This window comes from Cyprinus carpio, chromosome A1, assembly GCF_018340385.1.
Source record: "Cyprinus carpio isolate SPL01 chromosome A1, ASM1834038v1, whole genome shotgun sequence".
Classification (NCBI taxonomy): domain Eukaryota; kingdom Metazoa; phylum Chordata; class Actinopteri; order Cypriniformes; family Cyprinidae; genus Cyprinus; species Cyprinus carpio.
In genome coordinates this window covers 1,965,131-1,988,745 of record NC_056572.1, presented here as the reverse complement: position 1 = coordinate 1,988,745, position 23,615 = coordinate 1,965,131, and the positions used below count along the sequence as shown (strand labels likewise).

The 23,615-nt window shown below is 37.0% G+C and overlaps 1 protein-coding gene across 2 annotated transcripts; it reads left to right on the top strand.

The window, feature by feature from the left end:
* Positions 1–797: 797 nt before the first annotated feature.
* LOC109093224 (protein FAM184B-like) lies at positions 798–23,471 on the top strand. Of its 2 annotated transcripts, none has more exons than XM_042715967.1 (19): positions 798–1,149; positions 7,215–7,394; positions 7,487–8,119; positions 10,601–10,727; positions 11,452–11,603; positions 12,934–13,206; positions 14,654–14,749; positions 16,141–16,320; positions 16,523–16,629; positions 17,532–17,649; positions 17,743–17,925; positions 18,964–19,180; positions 20,016–20,146; positions 20,235–20,395; positions 20,761–20,925; positions 21,885–21,993; positions 22,071–22,175; positions 22,300–22,550; positions 23,301–23,471. In XM_042715967.1, the coding sequence occupies exons 1-19, from the start codon at positions 1,012–1,014 to the stop codon at positions 23,389–23,391; spliced, it is 3,417 nt and encodes a 1,138-aa protein (XP_042571901.1). In that variant the 5' UTR covers positions 798–1,011; the 3' UTR covers positions 23,392–23,471. The 2 variants fall into 2 exon arrangements, with proteins under 2 accessions (XP_042571901.1, XP_042571882.1); XM_042715948.1 differs by having other exon boundaries at positions 10,601–10,736.
* Positions 23,472–23,615: the final 144 nt, after the last annotated feature.

Here is a 23,615-nt window from a genome sequence, read left to right as displayed (position 1 = left end):
TGAATAATATGTAATCGTGAGTATTTTAAAATATCATTTAATCTGATCACAAATGCTTTATTTTTGGAATCTGATTGCGTAATCCAGATTACATACTCAGTTTCTACCCAGCACAGATTTTTTACTGGATTTTTAGATGATTCTGATCTTTTTATAACTCCTGGTTTAAAGCTGCATGTAGAATGGCACGAGTAAATATCAATATTAACAGTACCATATATCAAAGCCCTAAGCAGTTTCTGATAATCAATATGAATATCAGTAATACACTAGTAGGATACATCAGTACTAATGGGATTACATACAGATTCCAAAAATTAAGTAGGACTACTTGTAATCAGATTATATTACGTTTTAAAATGCTTGATTGCAGTTACTTTTTCATATATTACATGATTACATATTATTCACACAATGACAGTAAATTATTCAGGATTTATTGATTCACCCCAATTTTATTCTTCTTCTTTTAAATGAACCTATAACGAAATATGGTTCAGATATGTGAGGGTTTTACTTTTCCCATGCATTTATTTAAAATAGCCCAATGCTTACGCACGTAGCCCATTACCTGGCCCTCTACTGCTCGGTTAGCTACTTGTATTTATTGTTGATTCTTTTGTGTTGATAGCAAAACGATTTGAATCTTTAAACACTCACAAATCAGATGTAGCAGGCTCTCTGTGAAGAAACCGAGGCGTCAGAAATAATCGCGATAAACTATATTATTCTGCTGGTGTTCCTGGGAGGGGTTATGATTACACTGCAGTACCCGTGACTCGTAGTGACTGTAAGACTGTAGTCACACCCCGGGTGAGAGACAGGTGTCCGTCAGTGATGGCACGATCTCGTGAGCTGTGCGCTCACCGGCAGCTCGGAGGGTGTCCGCCGGTCGCTGCAGCGTGCACAATGTTTTCAGCTGTCGTAAGGACTCTAACGTTACCTTCAGGATCACGCAGAGGCGACCAGGGTGTTGCGCAGCCCAGCTTGTGATTGATCAGAGTGGTTAATATGGCTTCAGGCTCCGGGAAGAGCGGTGCATGTAACGGGACCGCTATTGCGGATATCCCCAAAGTGAATGTAGAGCAGGAACTGTATGATTATCAAATGCACACGAAAATGTGCAAGAAAATAGCTCAGCTGACAAAGGTAAGCGCGTTGTTTTATTAGCTATACTCAACTAACGGGACTCATTTAACTGTTTCCCGTTCACTTAACGTGCGCTGCAGACGTGTTTGTAAATATATAGGATATAAATATATATATGTGTGTGTGTGTGTGTGTGTGTGTGTGTGTGTGTGTGTGCGCGCGCGCGCTAATGACCCTTTTTGCAACCTACTGCGCAAAATATACTCTGCATGATTTAAATCTACTTAAAGGCAGAGTTGAAGACAGTAAATAATATAAATCATTGACACGTATCAGTATTTTTTGCTGTCTGAGCCATTGGGGTTTTGCATGGAATGCAACAGGGTTTTAATGGACTCAGTGTCGCATCACTGTCTTTCCATTACAGGTGATGCAGGTGATCCGAGACAAGTCACGATTCCACTAGATATCGTGTGTGGCAGCAAATGCGCTTTCGTGGAGTTTATATAGTTCTGGGAGGGCTAGTGAAGTTCACGCTGCAGAGGGCTCGTCTAAAATACTCTGACCCCTGAGTGATCACTGGCAACAGAGATGTGGGTTATTTATTATCAGGTTTAGAAGGGTGTGAAGAACCACAGCCCATGCAATTTCACAAGCAAGCAGCATCCAGTTGTTTTGACTAGTAGAAGCTCCTATGGGGAAGTCATGGCAGTGGTTAGAGTTTGACTCCTAACCCTGAGGTTGTGGGTTTGAGTCTCAGGCCGGCAATATTACGACTGAGGTGCCCTTCAGCAAGGCACCGAACCCCCAACTGCTCCCCGGGTGCCGCAGCATAAATGGTACCCACTGCTCGGGTGTGTGTTCACGGTGTGTGTGTGTGTGTTCACTGCTGTGTGTGTGCACTCTGGATGGGTTAAATGCAGAGCATGAATTCTGAGTATGGGTCACCATACTTGGCTGTATGTCACGTCACTTTTCACTTTTTGTCGCCTGGTTGAGGTTAAAGTGGCAGACTAGTTCAGCTTGGCAAAATAAACAAATAAATAAACAGTCCTCTAATACATTTCAGTTAAGATAAGCCATATTTGTTACAGTTTTGTGTTTGTTCCACTAGCAAAAAAGCACACTGGATTTAAGTTTGTTAGGATATAATGTATACTGCATACTGCAATAGTAAGATTTGTTAAATGCTACCATTTAGGCTACTGCCAAGATATAATTCTATCAATAAAACGCAAGACGCAAACACATTTACACAAGCTTCCCCTCATATTGCCGTCCTCTGGAGTTTCAGTTTTAATGATGCATTTTTGATTAAACCGCACCTTGACATTGTATGATAAAATCAATAAAAATCATAATTCTGTCTGACACTGCATGAAAAAATGATTACCCTCTTGGTCAACTATATAAGGTATAATTATGAAAATATGAATGGCTGTATTTTCTATTAATCTCTTATACATACAGAGTCAATTGGGCCTGTACTTTTTTGAATCATTAAAATGTTTGGTCGTCTTTACTAGGATTGCAAAAAGAAAAAATGGCTTAAAATAAGGGTTAAAAACTGTCCTTGAAATAGAGAACTTAAATATTTATTTACAATACTATTTAAAATACCAAGTAACTAAACAACCTACATGCTTTTCCCAGCACATGAAATTAAATATAAATGAGCACAACATTTTAATTATCAACAGTAATAATAGAAGCGAACACATCTACATACACTTCCCCATATACTGGGAGTTTCAGTTTGAATTATGTGTTTTTGGTTAAACTGCATCTTGATGATGTATGATAAAATCAATAGCTATGACCATATTTATCGCTGTGTGAAAAATGATTATCCTTTGGCCAGTTATGAAGTGTAACTATGAAAACATAGAGGTTCAATGCTATAAAATCTACACGCTGTTAATGGCTAATGCATACACAGTCATTTGGATCTGCTGAGGCTGGAGAAGGGAAGTGAGAGAGTGTGTATCAGGTTTTATTAGTATGACCCTTAGTCAGGGAAGATGCCATATTTACTGAGAATGAAAACAAGGCTGTGAGCGATGTAAGCCTATGGGCTGTTTTCCTCTGGAATTGATTTTGGAGAGGATTTATTTGTTTCTTTTCTTCAGTTTGATACCCAGGTAAACAACCGCGCAAGCTATTGAACGGACAGTACGCATGTCCCTCAAAGCCTCGTTTTCATTCTTGTCAAATTGAAAAAATGGAGTCTGCCCTGACTAAGGTCCACTGGGGTTAGGAACATGGAAATGGCAGCACTGTTACTAAACAAAATAGGTCAGGGCTTAAATTCAAACCTGTGTGTGTGTGTGTGTGTGTGTGTGTGTGTGTGAGCTTGAATGTCACAGCTGTGTGGAATCCCTCTCTCTATCATCATGTAAACATACTCCTAATAGTTATCTTTAGCTGCGTGTGTGTGTGTGTGTGTGTGTGTGTGTGTGTGTCTATAAGAACAGATGTGTGAATCATACCCTTTCTCTACTCTCAGCTCAGCTTTGTGACGCTTAGTAATGCTACACACCAAGCCACACTATCTTTCCCAAAACCGTAGTAACAAGGTTACAGTTTCATCATTTAAACCATGATTGCTAACCAATACAGGGCTGTCATTAATGACTTGGTGGTGGAGTAATTACTTTTGCTATTTAATCAGTTCAAAAATCACATTTAATGTAAGATTATTGTAGTTCATTTACACCAACATTATGTTAATATGCAGTATGTAATTGGCATACACTTGTAGTTCATTGAGTCGGCAGCTTTCCAGCTGATAAATGTGACCCAGGACCACAAAACCAGTCTTAAGTTACTGAGCATCTTTTATACAGCATCTGAAAGCTCAATAAATACGCTTTCCATTAATGTCTGGTTTATTAGGATTGGATAATATTTGGCCGAGATACAACTTTTTGAAAATCTGGAATTTGAGGGTGCAAAAAAATCTAAATATTGAGAAAATCGCCTTTGAATTTGTCCAAATGAATTCTTAGCAAAGCATATTACTAATCAAAAATTAAGTTTTGATATATTTACAGTAGGAAATTTACAAAATATCTTCATGGAACTTAATCTTTACTTAATATCCTAATGATTTTTGGCATAAGAGAAAAATCTATAATTTTGACCCATACAATGTATTTTTGGCTATTACTACAAATATACCCCAGAGACTTAAGACTGCTTTTGTGCTCCAGGGTCACATATGATAAAAAAAAATTGACGGCTAATCAGAATCTACTCGACTTTAATAGCTTTAAACTGGCACATGCTTATAACAAACTGAATATCGTTGGAATGGATGCTAATATAGTTATCAATCTTGGTGTGAACGGGCCTTCACACAAACACACACACACACACACACACACACACACACATGCATAGACTCAATAAATTCCCTAGCCGTGTCAGAAATGGCTGTTATAAGCAGTTTTGAAATGCAGACAAATGGGTAGAGAAACAGGCACAGATGCTTCTATCATTTGTGTTTGTTAAGGAGAGAGAAAGAAAGCAAGACAGCATGTATCAAATTTCATTAGTATGGATCGTAGTGAGGCAAGGTGCCATATTTGCAGAGAATGAAAACAAGGACAAATAGATTGAGAGAGACAGGGATTTCAGCACTTTCTATTTAAAATAATAATTTATGTAAACAAAACAAAATCAGTTCCTTTAGTCTACTCTTTATCTTAATTTTCTCTCTATCCCAGTCCATCTCTCGAGTTCTGTTGCTCGATATAAAGCTAGCAGACATTTCAGTCATACAGATATATGACACTGCTTTCCCTTTTATTCTGTGCACCGTAAAACATGAGAGTTCATGTTCAAGGACTGAAAGGGAGAGAGAGAGAGAGGCAGGGAATAGAAAGAGGGTGAAAGTTATAAAGAGGAGTCAGGGGACAGACAGAGAGAGAGAAAGAGAGAAGGTGGTCAGCTTCCAGAAACACTGGGGGACAGGAAAAAAGAGAGAGAGAGAGACGGAAAGAGTGACTTCCTGGCAGTTTATCATGTGGAATGTCCAGCTCTGCTGCGGCGGCGATTAACGACAGACAGTCAGGCGTCATGGTAACACACGACCCGCTGGAGGGATGAGTGAGATGTTGGGAATCTGATGACACCCCAGGCATGTGGACTTGTGGGAAGGACACATTGATGGAGAGCCAAAGTGACACATAATATAAGGACTCCCTCATATGCCTACAGATTCAGACTCAAATACACAAGCGCCCCGTACAAACTACACAAACTAAACGACGCTTTATGCAAATAGTGTTCAAAATAGTTTTTTTTTTTTTTTTAAAGGAGGTGATCAACCCTCATAAACTCTGTAGGAACAACTAAATAATATAGATGTTCTATTTTCTGTTCATTTTATAAGGTTTGCAATTTTTTCAACCCTGTTACAATAAATAAATAATGCATTTCAGAATCTTTTTGGTGTTCTTTTTGTATTTTTACAACAATAATCATTAAATAAGCATCAAAGTTAAATTGAATTTAACTTAACATTTTCATTAAGCCTCTCTGCCATTTTTGTTCAGATGGATGAGAAAATGTTAACCAGTAGATGGAAAATAAGCTCAAAATCTCAACACTTTGGATAATAAAGTAGCCTATGCATAATTGTTTATGGAGCAGATAAAATGCCTATAATTTATAATTTCGACTCGTCCCTTTCTTAAAATGATTTAAAGGTTGAAGTGAGAGGTTTATCATTTTATAAAAAATTTTTTTAGTCAGAACTTTATTTGAAAATGCAGTAGAAAACATGCAATGCTGTAAGTCAACCAGCCAATATTTTTTATGCAAACAAAAGCACATAGTGCTGCTGATTTTATTTGTTGTTTGTTGGTTTTTGACATAAAGCTTGGTGAAATGATTTTGGTGTGTGTATCTGTACATTTTGTTCATTTCCAGCACATTTTAACAATACCGTGAAAATACTGATAACCGTGATCATTTTAGTCACTATAATCGTGATATGAAATTTTCATAGTTTTACCCTAAATGAAAGAAAAAAAACTTTCTATTAAAAAACTATTTTTTTTATCTTTCAATAATGGATTGAATGATTTCACATCAAGAATGCAGTCATCACACTGTATTTGTAGGAATTTTGTAAACATAATTAAATGATATACTTCCCACCATGCTGTAGAAAGGGTTCAATTAATGCTTAATCTTAGGTGTCAGTTAATTATTTCTAGAGAACTTCAAGGAATGTTGCATTTTTTGCAATGGAGAATGAATCTAGATAGATAACTGATAACAGGGTTGTGCACAAAATCTGGGACGCGGGACATAGGAATATCATTTCAACATATTATGTCAAAATTGTTGGATAACGTCAAGACCTCTGAAATGGGAAAAAACTTAAATCCCTATTTTAGGAGGTGATCTAGAAATACAATGTGTCCATCCATCCACTTTCCACCACTTATCCAGGGCCGGGAGTTTAAAACTTATTACTTGTTCATGTTCAGATAAATAGTTTATCTAACACATTCTCACAACAAAAACTTAGGATTAGTGCCTCTAATGCTTGAAACATGCCTTGGGACACTGATGTGAAAGTGCCGAACACAGTCGCACAGCTGTGCACACGCACTTGGAGGATAAAACAGAACATAAGCAGAACACACACACACACACACACGTACTAGATAAACTGCAGCTCAGTAACTGCAGACTGTGGGTGTGACTGATTCGATCAGAGAGGTGAAAGATTTCATCAGTAAGAACAAGACGCTATAGGCCTGGAAGGACACTCCTACATATAAAGCTTCCAAAAGGGGGGTTTTTGCAGTGATGCAATAGAAGAACCATTTATGGTTCCCAAAGAGCAGTTCTTAAAATATGTATTTTTAAAAAATAATCTAAATCTATAGAACTTGTTTTCACTATAAATAACCTTTTGTGCATTAAAAAAGTTCATGTATGTTAAAGGTTCTTCACGCAACCATAGATGCTAAAGAGCTTTCATTTTAAGAGTGTGATGTTAATATACACGTGGACTTCAATCCACAGTGCAGATCAATAATTTTTCTGTGTTGTCTTGCCATTATAAATGTGTTTAAATTATGTTTGTGTGTGTGTTTTATGTAAAGGTGATATATTCCTTAAACACTAAGAATGAGGAGCAAGAGGCAACTCTGCAGTCACTACGCCGTGTTGCCACGGAGACACAGGGCAGCCTCCAGCCAACCGCAGGTCAGGATGAGGAAGAGGAGGAGTCAGCATCTATTCTGAGGACACGCCTTCTAGAGCTGCAGGCCACTGTAGAGGAAGTAAAAACCATAAGTAGTCACATGTATTCGTTAAAATCATATTAAATGGATAGAATCACTTCTTACGATGTGTGGATGTGTATCTGTTTCAGGTGGAGGAGCGTGGACAGAGGGCTGAAATAGAGTATGTGGAGCGCATAGCTGTGTTAACCCAAGAGACGTCAGATCTGCACAGAGACTACCAGAATCTGCAGACGGAGAGAGACAGCCAACACAAATTACTGCAACAAACACAGGAAGAAAACAAGCGCTTAGAGAGCGAGTGCCAAGAGCTGCGCAGAGCCAGAGATGAAGAGAGAAAGCGAGAGGAGGAGGAGAAGATGCACAGAGTGGAGGAGGAGAGGAAGAGAGAGTCCCAGGAGAGAAAAAGACTAGAGGAGGAGTGTGAAGAAAGGCTGAAAGCCGTGAGAAAGGAGCTTCAGGCTCTCAGGGAGGAGAGGGAGCGAGCGGAGAAGGAATGGAAGAGGGATGTGGAGGAGTGGAAGAGGAGGATAAAGGAGATGGAAGAAGAGAAGAGGGAGGAGCAAAACGCAGCTGAGAAGATGCTACAAAAGAGCCTCAATGAACACATCAACCAGTGGCACCAGAGAGAGCAAGAAAACCGCAAGTCCCAGAATGCAACACTTCAGCAGCGGCTGAGAAAAGCGGAGACAGACTTGGAGGTTCAAGAACAGAGGCTGAATGAGAGCAACAGACACTGCAGCAAACTTCAGGAGAGAGTAGAGGTAATTAACTCACTTCTGCCCATTCCAGGTGAATCCTGACAATAGAACAGCCTTAAAGGGTTAGTTCAGCCAAAAATTTAAATTATGTCATTAATGACACCCTCATGTCGTTTCAAACCTGTAAGACCTCCGTTCATCTTCGGAACACAGTATAAGATATTTTAGATTTAGTCCGAGAGCTTTCTGTCCCTCCATTGAGAATGTATGTATGGTATACTGTCCACGTCCAGAAAGGTAATAAAAACATCTTCAAAGTAGTTCATGTGACATCAGAGGGTCCGTTGGAATTTATAGAAGCATCGAAAATACATTTTGGTCCAAAAATAACGACTTTATTCCGCTTTTTCTTCTCTTCCGGGTCTGTTGTGAATGCGACTGCTGTGACTGTTTGACGTACGACGCTGCTGACGTGTTTTCTGGTGAGCCCAATAACAAAAAAAACACGTCAGCAGTGTCGTACGTCAGCGGCGTCACTGCAGTGTTGTGAACGCGCTCACAACAGACCCGGAAGAGAAGAAAAAGCGGAATAATATAAAATCGTAATTTTTGTTATTTTTGGACCAAAATGTATTTTCGATGCTTCTATATAAAATCTAACGGACCCTCTGATGTCACATGGACTACTTTGATGATGTTTTTTTATTACCTTTCTGGACGTGGACAGTATACCATACATACATTTTCAATGGAGGGACAGAAAGCTCTCGGACTGAATCTAAAATATCTTAAACTGTGTTCCGAAGATGAACTGAGGTCTTACGGGTTTGAAACGACATGAGGGTGTCATTAATGACATAATTTTAATTTCTGGCTGAACTAACCCTTTAAATAGTTATTCCATGAGACACTATTGTGTATGTTTACCTCTCTACTTAATTTTTTTTTTAAATAAAAATATATAAATATTGATATAATACTGGGGGGAAAATACAGATATTTTCTCTACAGACAAATATATTAAAAAAAAATTCCCCCCTTTAATAAACATCTGAAGCAGTCCTGGCCAGCTTATTATAGTTTCTAATTTTAAACTTTATTTGTATTATTAATAATATATTACTTATTTAAAATATTTTAATTTTTAATTTTAATTAATTCTGACCGATTTATTTTTTTGTCGGGTGTCAATTTATGACCGATAATTTTAGTGTAGTTTTATCAGTGTTTATTTACCTTTTTTTAGTGCATTATTCTTTTAATTTAAATAAATATCTGTATACAACAGAAAGATAATAAACATTTGACATATTTAGTTTTACGGCATAAAACATACACCCAATAAATATGCGGATGATCAGCTGTGGAGCAGCTGAAAATGAGAGTAATTAGGTTTATTATAAGGCTGCAAAGTGCTCTTACTATGTAGTAACATTTTATTAGATTTAAATAATAGATAAACGGAATTAAAAAATGTAAACCTTTTTAAATTTCAAACACAAGCTCGCCTTATCATCATATGTTCCCATGATCGTGAAAAACTGGAAATTGTGATTGATGGAGATTTATATGGTGAATATTAATTTTCCTATTTATCCATTTAAAAAAAATCATTGTATACACATAAACCAGTGGCTAAGTGTGGTGTTCGTCTCAGTGTAAGGGGCAGTAATTACTGCTGTGACTGACACTTCCGTATCTAACTGAGACAGCGATTAGAGGCATCAGACAAACACCCACAATTACCATCACTGACACACAGCTGTGTGGAAACAGATGGCATACCCGAATAAAAAAACCATCTACAACAACACACAGACATATCAGTAATCATTTAAAAAACAAAAAATTCACAAAACAACCAGAAAAAAAAAAAAACAAAACAGCCTTTTTAATTAAGACAGACACGAAAGTAAGTCGTTACACTTAGTATATAGATCTGGATAAAGCCAAGCGATTAAATCAGTAAGAGTTGCTAGGCATGCAACATATACTCCGACGAACCATACACAGCTGCTACGTGGTTGCTAGGGTGTTCTGGGCAGCTGATATTCTGAGGAAGGATTCACGAAATCCTTCTTAAGAAAGATTTCAAGAGATTCCGAAGTGGATAATGAAATCAATTCTAAGACGTTCGTAAGAACTTTTAAGAATTCTTAAATATTTTCTTAAAGGGACAGTTCACGCTTAAATGAAGAAGTGCTGTTAATGTACTCACCCTCAGGTCGTCCAAGATGTAGGTGACTTTTGTTCTTCAGTAGAACAGTACAGAAGATTTTTATCTGAAACCGTGATCCTTGGTGATTCATATAATGCAAGTCAGCGGCCGCATGTTTTTGAGAGAACAAGATACAGAGCAAGGGAAATTTCAAGGGGAGTAATCCTAGTCTTATGCCATTTCATGCATCACTTATTCCTATGCATGCGGATCTATCATGTAATGTGCAAACAACCAAATCGGTCGTGTAGCGTGAAAGGAACAGCGGCATAAGTATAAGCAATTGTAATAGTTATGCTTATTATTGTTATTCCGTTCTCTTCCAGGAGCTGGAGGAGCAGTTGGAGGACGGGCGTCGCCGGGTGGCCGAGGCTGAGGATGTGGCGAGGAAGGCAGACGAGGAGTTAGCTGTAGCCAAAGAGCGATTATTACTGCAAGAAAATGAGCTACAGAGCAAGTCTGGTACACACACACGCAGTACAGATCAGTGAAAGGCTGGTTGTGTACTTATTTTCATCATCATTACGGATCAAATTAATCACATATCATCGGATTTATTGCTGCAGTATTCCAAAATCAGTATTTCGTATAAGATATTTCAAAGACAGTGTAGTAAATAATTGAAAAAAAAGAAAGAAATATATCTGTGGGTTTGTTTTATTTCCACTGAAAAGGAACCCAGAGTCCCCACACAAGAAGCATTTTCAGTGTTTACTATTTTTATTTATTTTTATATTGTTGGTCCACGTAGACATGTGTCAGATGGACATCTTTGCCTTTTGCGTCACACCTCTTTTTTCAGTCTCCCAGCATAAGTGCCTTGTTTTCGCTGTCAAACAGTTTGAAAAATGCGTCTGTCTGCATCTTAGGAAACAAAGCTGAAGCGTAATTGTGGTACTTCAAGCTTAAAATGCTCTGAATGTAGGAAAATCCCTTTTACAGAATTTAAACATGGGATTGCATGGCATGATGAAATGCGTTATATTCTTATGCATTATTTTTTATATAATAAATTGCACTAATGTAACATTAAATGACTGTATAATTTCAGTAGTAAATACGTTTATTGTCAGCCATCATCGTTTATAATCTGTTTGATATTAATTATTTCATTTCAGCTTGTTCACTGATTGTTCTGCTTCCTTTGATCTAATCATCATCTTCCTCATTTCTGCAGAGGAGTTAATGAGTCAGAGTTCATCTCAGGTGAGGGTCTCTGCTGAAGTGGAAGAGCTGAGGTCTCAACTCAGTCGTCTCAACATTAGAAACAAAGAGCTGGAGTTTCAGAACAGCGGCCGATCCAATGACCACGCACGCATGCTCAAACAGGCAAGCCCCGCCCACAAGCATGCATTCAAGTCACGGATGAAGGATTGTGTTTATGAGTTACCGCACCACAATGTCATAATTACAAGCGAAAAACTCAAGAGTTTCTGAGTCGGGTGTGTCTGTGTCAACAGTGCTAATATTGTTTATTAAAATGATCATTTTAATTGAAAAAAGCTGAATTAAAATAAAAGGTAAATAGAAATGAAAAAATAAAGGCACATAACAAAGATGCTAAAACTTAAATCTTTTTAGATTTCATAAAAAAAAATCAAAATGAAAACACAAACAAGCTAATTCAAAATATGTTGAATTGCATGTATACAACTCTAAATGTTTTTGTTTATAAATAAATTGTGAATTTAGGCATCACAAATATAATAATTCAGTATAAGAATTGTGATTTGCTGAAGATTCCATTTAACAGTTTTAATCAATTATTAGTGTTTTATAGATTAAACAAGATATGTGAGCATTAGCTGACAGCAAAGGTAATATAAAAATAAAAATGTGACCCCGGAGAACAAAACCAGTCTTAAGTCTCTGGGGTATATTTGTAGCAATAGCCAAAAATACATTGTATGAGTCAAAATTATAGATTTTTCTTTTATGCCAAAGATCATTAGGATATTAAGTAAAGATCATGTTCCATGAAGATATTTTGTAAATTTCCTACTGTAAATATATCAAACTTAATTTTTGATTAGTAATATGCATTGCTAAGAACTTCATTTGGACAAATTTAAAGGTGATTTTCTCAATATTTAGATTTATTTGCACCCTCAGATTCCAGATTTTCAAATAGTTGTATCTGAGACAAATATTGTCCTCCTAACAAACCATACATCAATGGAAAGCTTATTTATTCATCAAATATTTACCCTTATGACTGGTTTTTTGGTCGAGGGTCACAAATAGGAGAAATGAGCATGCACAAGTTAATATTCAACATCAACAAATACTGCTAAAATATTTTTTTAAATATTGTCTGAAAACTGAATGAAAAAATATTTTACAGTGCCTGAAATTTGTCTCAGATGGAAAAATTGTGACAAGAATTGTACGACGTGCTTCCGGTTTTAAACACCTCTTCTATTCTCTACAGCATCTGACATATAAGAACACACATCCCACATGAGGCCTGCTCTCTCAGACACGAAAGCCATGCACACACACTCACACAAATGAGTAAAGCACACTATAAATGGTCTTTTAATGATCAAACATCATGGCTGACACATCAGAAGCTTAAAAGGCTTTGTGTCATTCTTTCGAAACTACAGGATTACAGTTTTATATCATTAAGAGTCGTGTGTGTGTGTGTGTGTTTTAGCATGCAGATGCTCTATCCTCTATGCGTCTGGAGCTGCAGCGTGCTCACACTGAGGAGATCAGGCGCCTTCAGCAGGAGGTGGACAACGAAAGAAAGAATGACAGACAGGAGCTGGAAGAAGAGAAGAAGCAGGTGCAGCAGAAGATGGAAGAAGAGAAAGTCAGGCTGAAAGAACAGCTTCGGAAAGCACTGGAAGAAGTGATACGCAAACACGCCAGTGAGCTGCGGCATACACACGCAATGTTGGACGCAGAGAAGAAGACGACACAGCAGGTACGACAACAAGATTCAGCTGCGCTTCTCATGCAAACTTTTAACTTCTCAACAGAAATGATGCACTAGATTTGCACCGACTTTCTGATTTGATTTCTCTCTCAATTTGATCTTGATATTGCTTCATTTGGGAAGTTTTAAGTTTATTTTTTAATGACAAAAGGCAGAGATTCAAAAGATTGACCATGGAATTTTAAGAATATCTAAAGGGAATATATAATCTGTATTTTTACCCATCTAAACTAGTGTGGCTTTACAATTACAGAGGATATAAAAATCTTTTTCATTGGCCTGCATAGACATACATCATTATTCACAATGCAGCGCTCCAACCCCAGTCCATTCAGACCAATTATGGAAACCAAGCTGCAAAAATGGGTCATTCTGAAATCAGAACCACATTAACATATGATGCATATTCGGCATTCAGAAACTTGGCTCAACCTTATGAACATGCAGAGATTAGCAGAAAAAGTCCTAAAGCTACAGGAGCTAAAACTGCTTGATTAAATGTTTAGTTGACCCCAAAATAAAACTTCATCCTCACGTCAGATTCTTTCTTCCATGAAAATGTTCATGCTTTTTCATGCAATGAATGAGTAGCAGATGAGAACCAGGGGCTTTCAAGCTCCAAAAAGAACAAAGTAGCACAATAAAAACATCATAAATGTGGTCCATACAACACATGTTCTATATTCGAAGTGTTCTAAAGTCAAAAATTGCTTTTGTTGTATGGAAAAGAGCAACATATGCTCAGAATGTTAGATTTTTATTCACTAATCAAAAAGAATAAATAATTACAATAAAAAAAAATAAAATTTCATTTTGGTAGAGACACATGACAAGAACAGCCAATGACAGAGTGGAGCTGAGAAACATGAACCAATTAGAATTCAGAACTTTAGAAGACCACGTGATAAGACAATGAACCGATGAAAGCATGACACATGAACTAAAGGAACACATGAGGGAACAGGGAATCACATGACAATGACAAGAACTATGAGAATACAAAATAAAAAACATGAAACAAAACCCAAAAGTGTTCTTGTAGCTCAAACAGTAGTGCCTGAATGTTGTGACACCGAGTTCATGGTTTCAGTTGCCTGGAAATGCAAGAACTGAGAAAAATGTATATCTTAAATGCAATATAAATCACTTTGGATGAAAGTGTCTGCCAAATGCATGAATGACTAACATGGAAATGGACTTTGGGGAAGGAAATAAACAGCTGCAAAGATGTAGACCCTCTTTAAAACAAGTTAAACAGTAGCAAAACCAGGAATATGAGTAATATGAATTAAGATACACTAGCATTAGTAGCTGAAAAATGACGCTGTTATTGTCTTCAATTGTCAACTATTTTCCTGTTTGACTCTGTAAAGCTGCTTTGACACAACCAGCACTGGTTGTCAGACTTGACATTATAATGTTGCTTTGACTACAGGTTGAGGAGCAGATGAAAACCAGAGAAGAAGAGAGAAAGGCCTTAGAGACAGAGAGGGAAGAGTTACGCAACCAACTACAGCTGTCCCACAGAGAGGTAAAGAACACCACACACAAGAAGAAGAAAAAAAACACTTGTCCTTTGCTTTTCCTCTTAAAAACCAAAACAATCTTGGATATGTTTGCATACGATTGTTGAAACTTTTTTTACAGATTTGCCTTAATGAATGTGTCACGTACAACTGCAAAATAATGCAGATGTGTTAAATAGCACCTGCAGAGTGATTTATGAATCCTGAAAGCCATTTCAGAAACGGTAACAGGACTGAAAGGCAGGTAATCTAATTCACGCTGTGCACCATGCTGTCACTTCGGCAAAACTTTGAGAACGCAGAACGCATGGCCTGACAGTACTGCTGAATTGCTGAGATTAAAATATCCTCATGAGCAATTGTTTTATTCAAAGCTATATTTAGAATAGAAAGTGAACTCGCACAGTGCTGAGATAATCAAACAGAAAACACAGCGTACACAACTCTAAGTTCATGTCCTCATATTTCAATCCCTCCAACATTGCTGTAATTAACTGGCAGCGCTCTTTTATTGGACCTTCTGTCCACAACAAATAGTTCATGACCAAACCGATGATGTTGAGAACCTCCAGACATAGATGACTCAATTTCAGATTTTAAGCTCATTAAAATGTATTTGGTATTTATAAACAACATCTTTGAACATGCCATCAGGCTTCTTTGTTGTAGATGTTACAAAGTAACAAAATACAAAGTTGTAGCTGTTACAAAGCTGTTGCTGTTATGAATTATGTGCCTGCATTTAACATAATAGCATTTAGACGTCATGCACGATTAAATATTAATTTCTAAAAAAAATAGTATCTTCCACAGTATTTTGGTTTGTTTTCCTATATCAGGACGTGAAGAGATTTTCAACCAGTGTAACAAAAACATATTGGGTGCATTTCTAAAAAAATAGTATCTTCCACAGTATTTTGGTTTGTTTTCCTATTAAAATATCTAAACATCCTTAAATCAAGATACATATACTTGTGAAAGAAAATGAAGAGATGAATTTCTGGCAGATATTTGTTCTCATAAACTCAATTTTTATTTTTTGCATCATTTTGCATCTCCAGTAAATGGATCTTGACTGAAGTCTTTAGACATTTGCACCAGAAAACAAGACAAAAACAGGAAGAACATCTTCATTTTCATCTTTTTATATTTTTGTTTCTGTAAAATTATATAAAGATTTTTTTTTTTGCTATGTGATTAAGAAGTAAAATAAAAGTTATTTCCATATTCTAGTAGTGGTTGAGAGTAGAGCTATTCAAGCCTTAAGCTTTTGTTTCTGTAAAATTATATAAAGATTTTCTTTATATGACCAACATAAATAGTAAACCTGAGCGGTTAGTGCATGCTCTAATGGTTCTTACAGGTCTTTGCTGATCTGAGTCTTCTTGGCTTGCAGATGGCCAAACTGGAGGAGATGATTAAGACGCTGGAGAGAGAACGAGAAGAAGAGAGGGAAAGGGCAAAAGAGAGAGAGCAGGAGTGTGCAGAGGTGGAGCGGCAGACAGCATGTGGCCCGGAGTGTGTTCGAGTGAGAGAAGAACTGGAAAACACACGCAGCAGCATGCAGCAAATACAGGTACTCTCTCCTGTTTCAGTCCGTGTCAGTGATGTCCTTCTGCATTACTGCACAGCTCTATCACACAAGCACACACAGATCTGCAATTCCCTCATGACAGATCTCAGCAGATCTGTGCCTTTAACATTCACCTAGCACCATCTACATGGATCTTTCCTTCCATCCATCCTTGTCCTCCTTTCTTTTTTTATGTCTCCCACAGGAGGAGTTTACTGCAAAGAAGGAAGTGTTACAGGCAGAGGTTTCTGCTCTACAGCAAGAGAGAGATGTTCTACAACAGTCCAATCACAGTACAGAGGAGCGGATCAGGTGCGTCAGACATGAAGGGAGAGAAAGAGACACCGGCTCACACTGCATTTGTGTTGCCAGTTCATTCAAACATTTCATTTTGAGTCATTTTAAATATGTGATAAATGAGTTTTAGGATTTTTTTAATGTTTAATGTCTCTTATGCTCACCAAGGTTGCATTTATTAGGTCAAAAATCAAGTTATTTTAAATTTGAATAATGTTTCACAATTTTTTTCTGTTTTAATATAATTTGAGATGTATTTTTGTGATGGTAAAGCATCATTACTCCAGTCTTCAGTGTCACATGATCCTTCAGAAATCATTCTAATATGCTGATTTGAGGCTCAAGAAACATTTCTGATTATTATCAATGTTGAAAACCGTTGTGCTGCTTTATATTTTTATGGACATATTTTTTAAAGAATTCTTATATTTAAAACAGAATTCTTTGATGAATAGAAAGTTCTAAAGAACAGTGTTTATTTAAAGCAGAAATCTTTTGTAAAAATTTACCAATTAAATGTATTTATACAACAAAAAAAACAACTCACAAAACCCAAAAATCAAATAAATGCATTTTTGCAGAATAAAAGATTAACTTCCTTCAAAAAAAAAACATCTTACTGGCCCTAAACTTTTGAACATTAGTAAATATTGTTGACCCAAAATGAATGGATGTAGTTTTTGTGTATTTCTGCAACAGCACACAATGCTGCAACTTAACTCAACAGTAATGTTATAATAATATTAACACAGTCTTTAAACACATGTTGGTCAATTAAACTAAGAACCAGAACTAAAGCGTAAAACATTTGCAATAATCAATAAACTTTTAAATTTAATATTTAAAAATGTAAAAAGAGTACAAATTTAAACATTAATAATTAATAAGTGCATGTGTGTGTGTGTGTGTGTGTTTAGGCTACAGTTTGAGAAGCAGTTCTCTGATCAGATCGTGGAACTGGAAAGAGAAAGAGAAGAAGAGATCAGAAAGATGAACCAACAGTGGCAACACAGAGTAGAAGAACTGCAGACACAGGTAACACACACAAACACACACCGTCAGTCTCCTCAGACCCATCACACACACACACACACTCTATCAGCGTCATTCTTTGGTCTCTGTGTGTAGTTGGAGGAGAGGAGAGCACTCTCAGAGAAGATGGAAGGAGAGAGAGAGAGACGTTATGGTAATGGAGAGATGGAGCGGATGAAGCAGGAGATCCAGAAGACCAGAGATATGAACAGCTCGCTCAGATCTCAGCTTCACTCCACCATTCAGGAGAAAGAGAGACTGATGAGGCAGAAGCTACAGGTGCGTATGCACTAGAGTTCTTATGATTAATATAATTACATTCTTTTGTTTGGCTGCTATTGTGAGTTTGACATGCTGAATACAAAAATCACATTACTTTATGAAAGTCATGAAAGCTTAAATGTAAAGCGAACACTCATGCAACAGTTCGACATAAACAGTTAGCAAAAGCGAGTCATCCAACACTTCAGAAGTGTATACTGGATGATTTTTGTGTGTTATGACTTAAATGTTCCAGAAAGCACCTGAATATTACAGAAATATATTGTGGCGGGGTGAAGAAGGACACAACGAGTAGGTACAGGTTACTGAAATAAAAAAAACGTATCTAAACCAATGTTTCATAATTAATGATATAAGTTCTTAAATTTACCTGACCTAAATATTAACCAAAATATTGATGCTATGTGAAAATATATAGTACAATAATAATCAGCACCACAGAATTACAGAAGAATAATTTGTCAAACACATTTTTGTTACATCACCCCAGACCACAAAACCAGTCATAAAGGTCAATTTTTCGATTTGAAAGCTGCGTAAATAAGCTTTCCATTGATGTTTGATTTGTTAGGATATATAGGAGATATAGAGATACAGAATCTGAGGGTGCAAAAACATCAAAATATTGAGAAAATCACCTTTAAAGTTGTGCAAATGAATTCTTAGCAAAGCATATTACTAATCAAAAATGGAGTTTTGATATATTTACAGTAGGATATTTACAAAATATCTTCAAGGAACATGATCTTTACTTAATATCCTAATGATTTTTGGCATAAGACAGAAATGTATAATTTTAACCCATACAATGTATTTTTGTCTATTGCTACAAATATACCCCAGAGACTTAAGACTGCTTTTGTGCTCCAGGGTCACATATAACTTGGAGTGCCGTTAAAGGGATAGTTCACCTAAAAAACAACATTCTGTCATGTCATTCCAAACCTGTGTATTTCTTCATTCATTTGGAAAACAAAAGAAGATATTTTGAAAAATGATGTTTTGGACCCTATAGTGATTTTGTGTTGTCCTGAAGTGGTAAAAGAGGAAGATGAGGACGAGGAGGACGGAAGGGCTACGGGAGAGAGGGAAGAGGAGAGGGAAAAGTGGAGGTGGCGTGAGCGAGAGGAGGAGTTGTTGCGTGTGGAAAGGTTAAATCACCAGCGTGCTCTTCAGGCCCTGGAAGCACAAGCCCATGAAGAACTACAGTCAGAAAGACAGCGCTTGCTCACACAGCACAAACTACAGCTGGGTAACCATCACGCCTCATACACAATGTTTGTGCAAGCCTCAAAGTCACATTTTTTTAACAATACTTGGTTAGAGAGAGTATATTCACCAAAAGGACACAAGCAATCTTCCCTAGCCATATCTCCCTACCTTATCACACTACTAAGGGGGCTGCAAAAAAGGTTTGTAATAGCTGGAGGGATGAAGGTTAAGGCAGTGCATATTATCCAACACAGCTCACATGAACAAAACAATAACTCATAAATACTGAATACCGTGCACTATAAATCAATACAGCTAATTAGCAACAGATTGGAAATAAATAAGCATTTTGACCCATGGCAATTCATTTAAAAATTTTAATAATTTCCAGACGCGCACATATGAGAATGAATGTTAATTAAAAGACTAAAATGGAGCGTAATAAATGGCAAACACAGACAAATCGTCTTCTATCTTTAGGGATATTAATGAGAATGAATGTTAATTAAAAGACTAAAATGGAGCGTAATAAATGGCAAACACAGACAAAAGAGAATAGCTGGATGTCTTTGTATATTAAAAAGTTTATTCATAATATGCTGATTACCGTATTTGCATATATATATATATATATATATCTTTTTTTTTTTTTTTTTTTTTTCTTTTTTTAGAAAATGCTGTTATCTGTCATAATGTGCATTGCATTTTGCACAAAAGCACCATCTAGTGCCACCGACTAAAGTAGAGCAAGACTGAAGACGGCGTATACGGCCACCTTTGTAAGCATGTCTGATCTAATGTGTGTGTGTGTGTGTGTGTGTGTGTGTGTGTGTGTGTGTGTGTGTGTGTGTGTGTGTGTGTGTGTGTGTGTACAGACAAGCAGAAGGCAGAGCTGACCCAGCAGCACACGGAGTGGGTGAGACAGGTCACCCAGAGACACATGCAGCAGATCGAAGACCTTCAGAACGAAATACACACACACACACAAATGATGGCCTTGCAGCAGGTACACATACAAACCACACACACACACACACACACACACATTACACAAGGAGTTCATCCCCCCACATCTCTCTCTGTCTCCTTCTCAGGATCTGAAGCAGCAAAACCGCTTACAGTCTCTAGAGAGACAGCTGGATGAGAAGAGCAGCGAGGTCCAGGAGCTAAAGAGAGAGAACGGAGATCTGAAACGCATGAGTGCAAAAAGCACACAGAGAGAAGAACCGGATGACCACAAACATAAACACAAGAGGTCAGTATCAACTGACCTCAAATGCGCACACACACAGGAGGTCAATAACAAGATTCTGAATCTGATTATTGACCACTGGCATACTATGCTGCTTATTTATTCCCATTTAAATCAGTTTCAGCTATAGAAAATCAGCTCCTTGAACAGAAATGAACATATCTTTTAAGATGTAGAAATTTTATATCATGCAATTCTGATAAAAGAACTGCAAGATATAAACATGCAACTGCAAGAAGAAGTCAGTGGCAGAAACGGGCTTCCACATTTATGTGCAGATTTATAAGTAAATCTGATATCTGCTATAGGCCTGAGAACAAAGCAGGATATACATGTCTGAGACTGATTTATTTGTATCTGATGTGCAGTTTCTCGGAGGAACGAGATGAGGCGGGTGAAGAGGTTGGGTGGGATCACAGGAATAACATGGAGAGTGTGAAGAGAGAGCACAGAATGGAGATCCAGACCATAATATCAGACTTCAGCACCGCCCAAACAGGACTACAGGCCCGCATAGTTGCCTTGGAAACAGAGTACCTACTCCTCCCACATCAATAATGCAAAACGCAAACCACTCATACGTACAGAATTAACCCAAGCAGGACAATATATGGCGACGACTCATGACTAGGATTTCCTACAGAACTGGATTGAGTTAAAACACCTTGCATGCATATAGAAGCTAATTTGAAAATAACTAGCTATAAAAATGCAGTACATAACAGTCACATTTAACTATATTTTACTACCACTTAGCATTTGAATGCATCATATAACAGACTCCTTATTGCTAATGTGAAACCAGCAGTACTAGAACTTACACAAAATACAGTACTAATACGTACACAAGGTTTTGTTACAATTATTAATATTGTATGTATTAGAATATCATGTTATACAAGTCTTAAGGTCTTACAAGCATCACTATGTAACTTTTTCTGTGTTCAAAATGTATATAATGAGCGAGTACATCATAAATCCATCTACCAAACCAACTTTTTGTCTTATCCCAAATCACTACGGTACATTTCTAATAAGTGATTATTTTTGGACTCTTTGGAGAAGTAGTTCCGGTTAGAATGATCTTCCGCGGGATGCGTGCAGTTCTGTTTATTAACCGCTAGAGCGCCTACATTTACAGTGTTGCTTTAAGTTTTTTAATGCAACAGTTTTTTAATGACAGTATTTTAATGCAACATTAAAATCTAAAATACGATTTCAAGAATAAAGCTTTAAAAAAAAATAAAGTTGTAATATTTAAAAAAAAGAGAATAAAGATATAATATTGAATAAAGTAGAATAATGCTACACCTTTATTCTTATGTCCAATTTCAGTTATGAGATTATTCTCATTTTGTGAGACATATACATATTAAACTGCATTATTTTTTCTTTCTAACTAAGTTATATTTAGTATACATTTAGTTTCTTAAGGTTGCATTTAATTAATATTTGTATGTCTGCTTTGTGTGCTTGTATTTTATGTTTGCAGGTTGAGAGAAAGGGAAGAAAGGGGAAAGAGGAGAGTAGAAGACCTACACACTATTGCAAAACTACAGGACAAGCTGAGCGAGAGAGACCAACTCATCAAAAGTCTAGTGGTTAGAGACGCACATACACGCAGACACGTAAGAGATACAGGACGCTCGGCTCATCACAGCGTTTCTTTCTATTTCAGGAGGACCTCCACCAGCTGTCCCAGCATCCGACTCTGTGCAGCGATGAAATACTGAAGCCTTATGACTCTAGGACACAAGCAGGGACCCTCACGCCTACTATGAAGGTAGCATACAGATACTTTTCTGAATCCCACATTACATTGGAATTCCATTCATCCAGGATCATACAATGACTGATAGAAGAACGTGTTTATTGAAGCTCAGAATTGATCTGCCTTCTGTTTATAGAAAAAGGGGGTTGAAGAAACTAGCATCCCGAACCTCTGCTCATATGATGGAGGGTCACCCAAGGCCAAATGCTCACCGGTTATGGAGCGTGGATTATCCAGTCTGGAACAGAGCGGGCGAGGCAGCACCCTAACAAGGACACACACCCCCCCTAATGCTGAACACAGAGCCTCTTTCAGACACAAACATCCACCTTCACAAGAGGTGCGACATCAGCCACAGCTTCAGATCAACTACAGCCAGCACATCAGGTAATCACCCAATCCTGCATGCATTGACCCGTGTTCATATTGAGAATTAATAATACATCCATGCATACTTTTAATTAAACGGATGCTTTATCAACTCAAAGATTCTCTGTATGTGGTGCGGTTTCACTTCTGAGAAAAACTCATCTCATACTGTACGTAAAACACAGATTGAAATTGCTCACAAAAGCATCTTTAAATGTAGGTCGAAGTTTCTAGGTCTGTGTGACAAATGACCTTTGTATTTCAAATGACTGGTATTTAAAACCAGTGTAGTTATTAAAAAAAAGTTACATTTTTAAAATGTAAAATTGTTCTTTAATTGAAATATACCTGACAAAACTCAAATTATAATGAAAACAAAAGAGGAAAATTTTAATTAAAATGAAAACACATGCAAATATAATACTTTAATAGTATTAAATAACTCTTCAAAACTAGTCCAAAGACCAATAAAAGCTCTTTTTACCTTTATCTTATTTAGAGTCCCTATTATTTTATTTCTACACATTTTTGTTTAATGCATGTAGCAGCACTGAATATTTAAAAAGGGGGGAAAAAAGGAACAAAAAAACATGTTCCCAATTGTAAAAAAAAAAAAAATCTAGAATAGTCAGATGACCAACTATATTTGCCAAACCACTATAACATATGAAGCAGCTTACACCTGAAGCCTTGCAGATTCAAGCTGAAAATTACATTAAAAATTAGGTGCATACCTTCTAATCTTGTTACCTTGTGCTTTTGTTGCAGGACTCCAGCTGAGCAGAGGCTTATTGAAACAGGGTCTGATGGACAAGACTCTCAAAAACAGGAGTGGTTCACCAAATACTTCTCTTTCTGAGGTCCCACAAACCATCCGTCCCAACACTTTGAGAACAAGCTCACCAAAGTCTCCTTTTTCTGCATTATTACACTCAACTGCAAGCTAACACCAAATAAGCTTTTCTACAGGATGCATCTCAATTTTATTCTGTTGAACAAGCGGCAGTGTCTTAAAATGTCACAAAAATGAAATGAGATTATGCATTAAACCACAAAGAACTCAGAATGATGAAGGACAACGGG

Excerpts from the sequence above, each read along its gene's own strand:
- LOC109093224 (XM_042715948.1), top strand. The coding sequence starts at position 1,012 with ATGGCTTCAGGCTCCGGGAAGAGCGGTGCATGTAACGGGACCGCTATT. Across the intron at positions 17,926-18,963 it reads TGATGAGGCAGAAGCTACAG|GTGGTAAAAGAGGAAGATGA; the intron begins GTGCGTATGCAC and ends TGTTGTCCTGAA. Across the intron at positions 22,551-23,300 it reads AACTACAGCCAGCACATCAG|GACTCCAGCTGAGCAGAGGC; the intron begins GTAATCACCCAA and ends CTTTTGTTGCAG.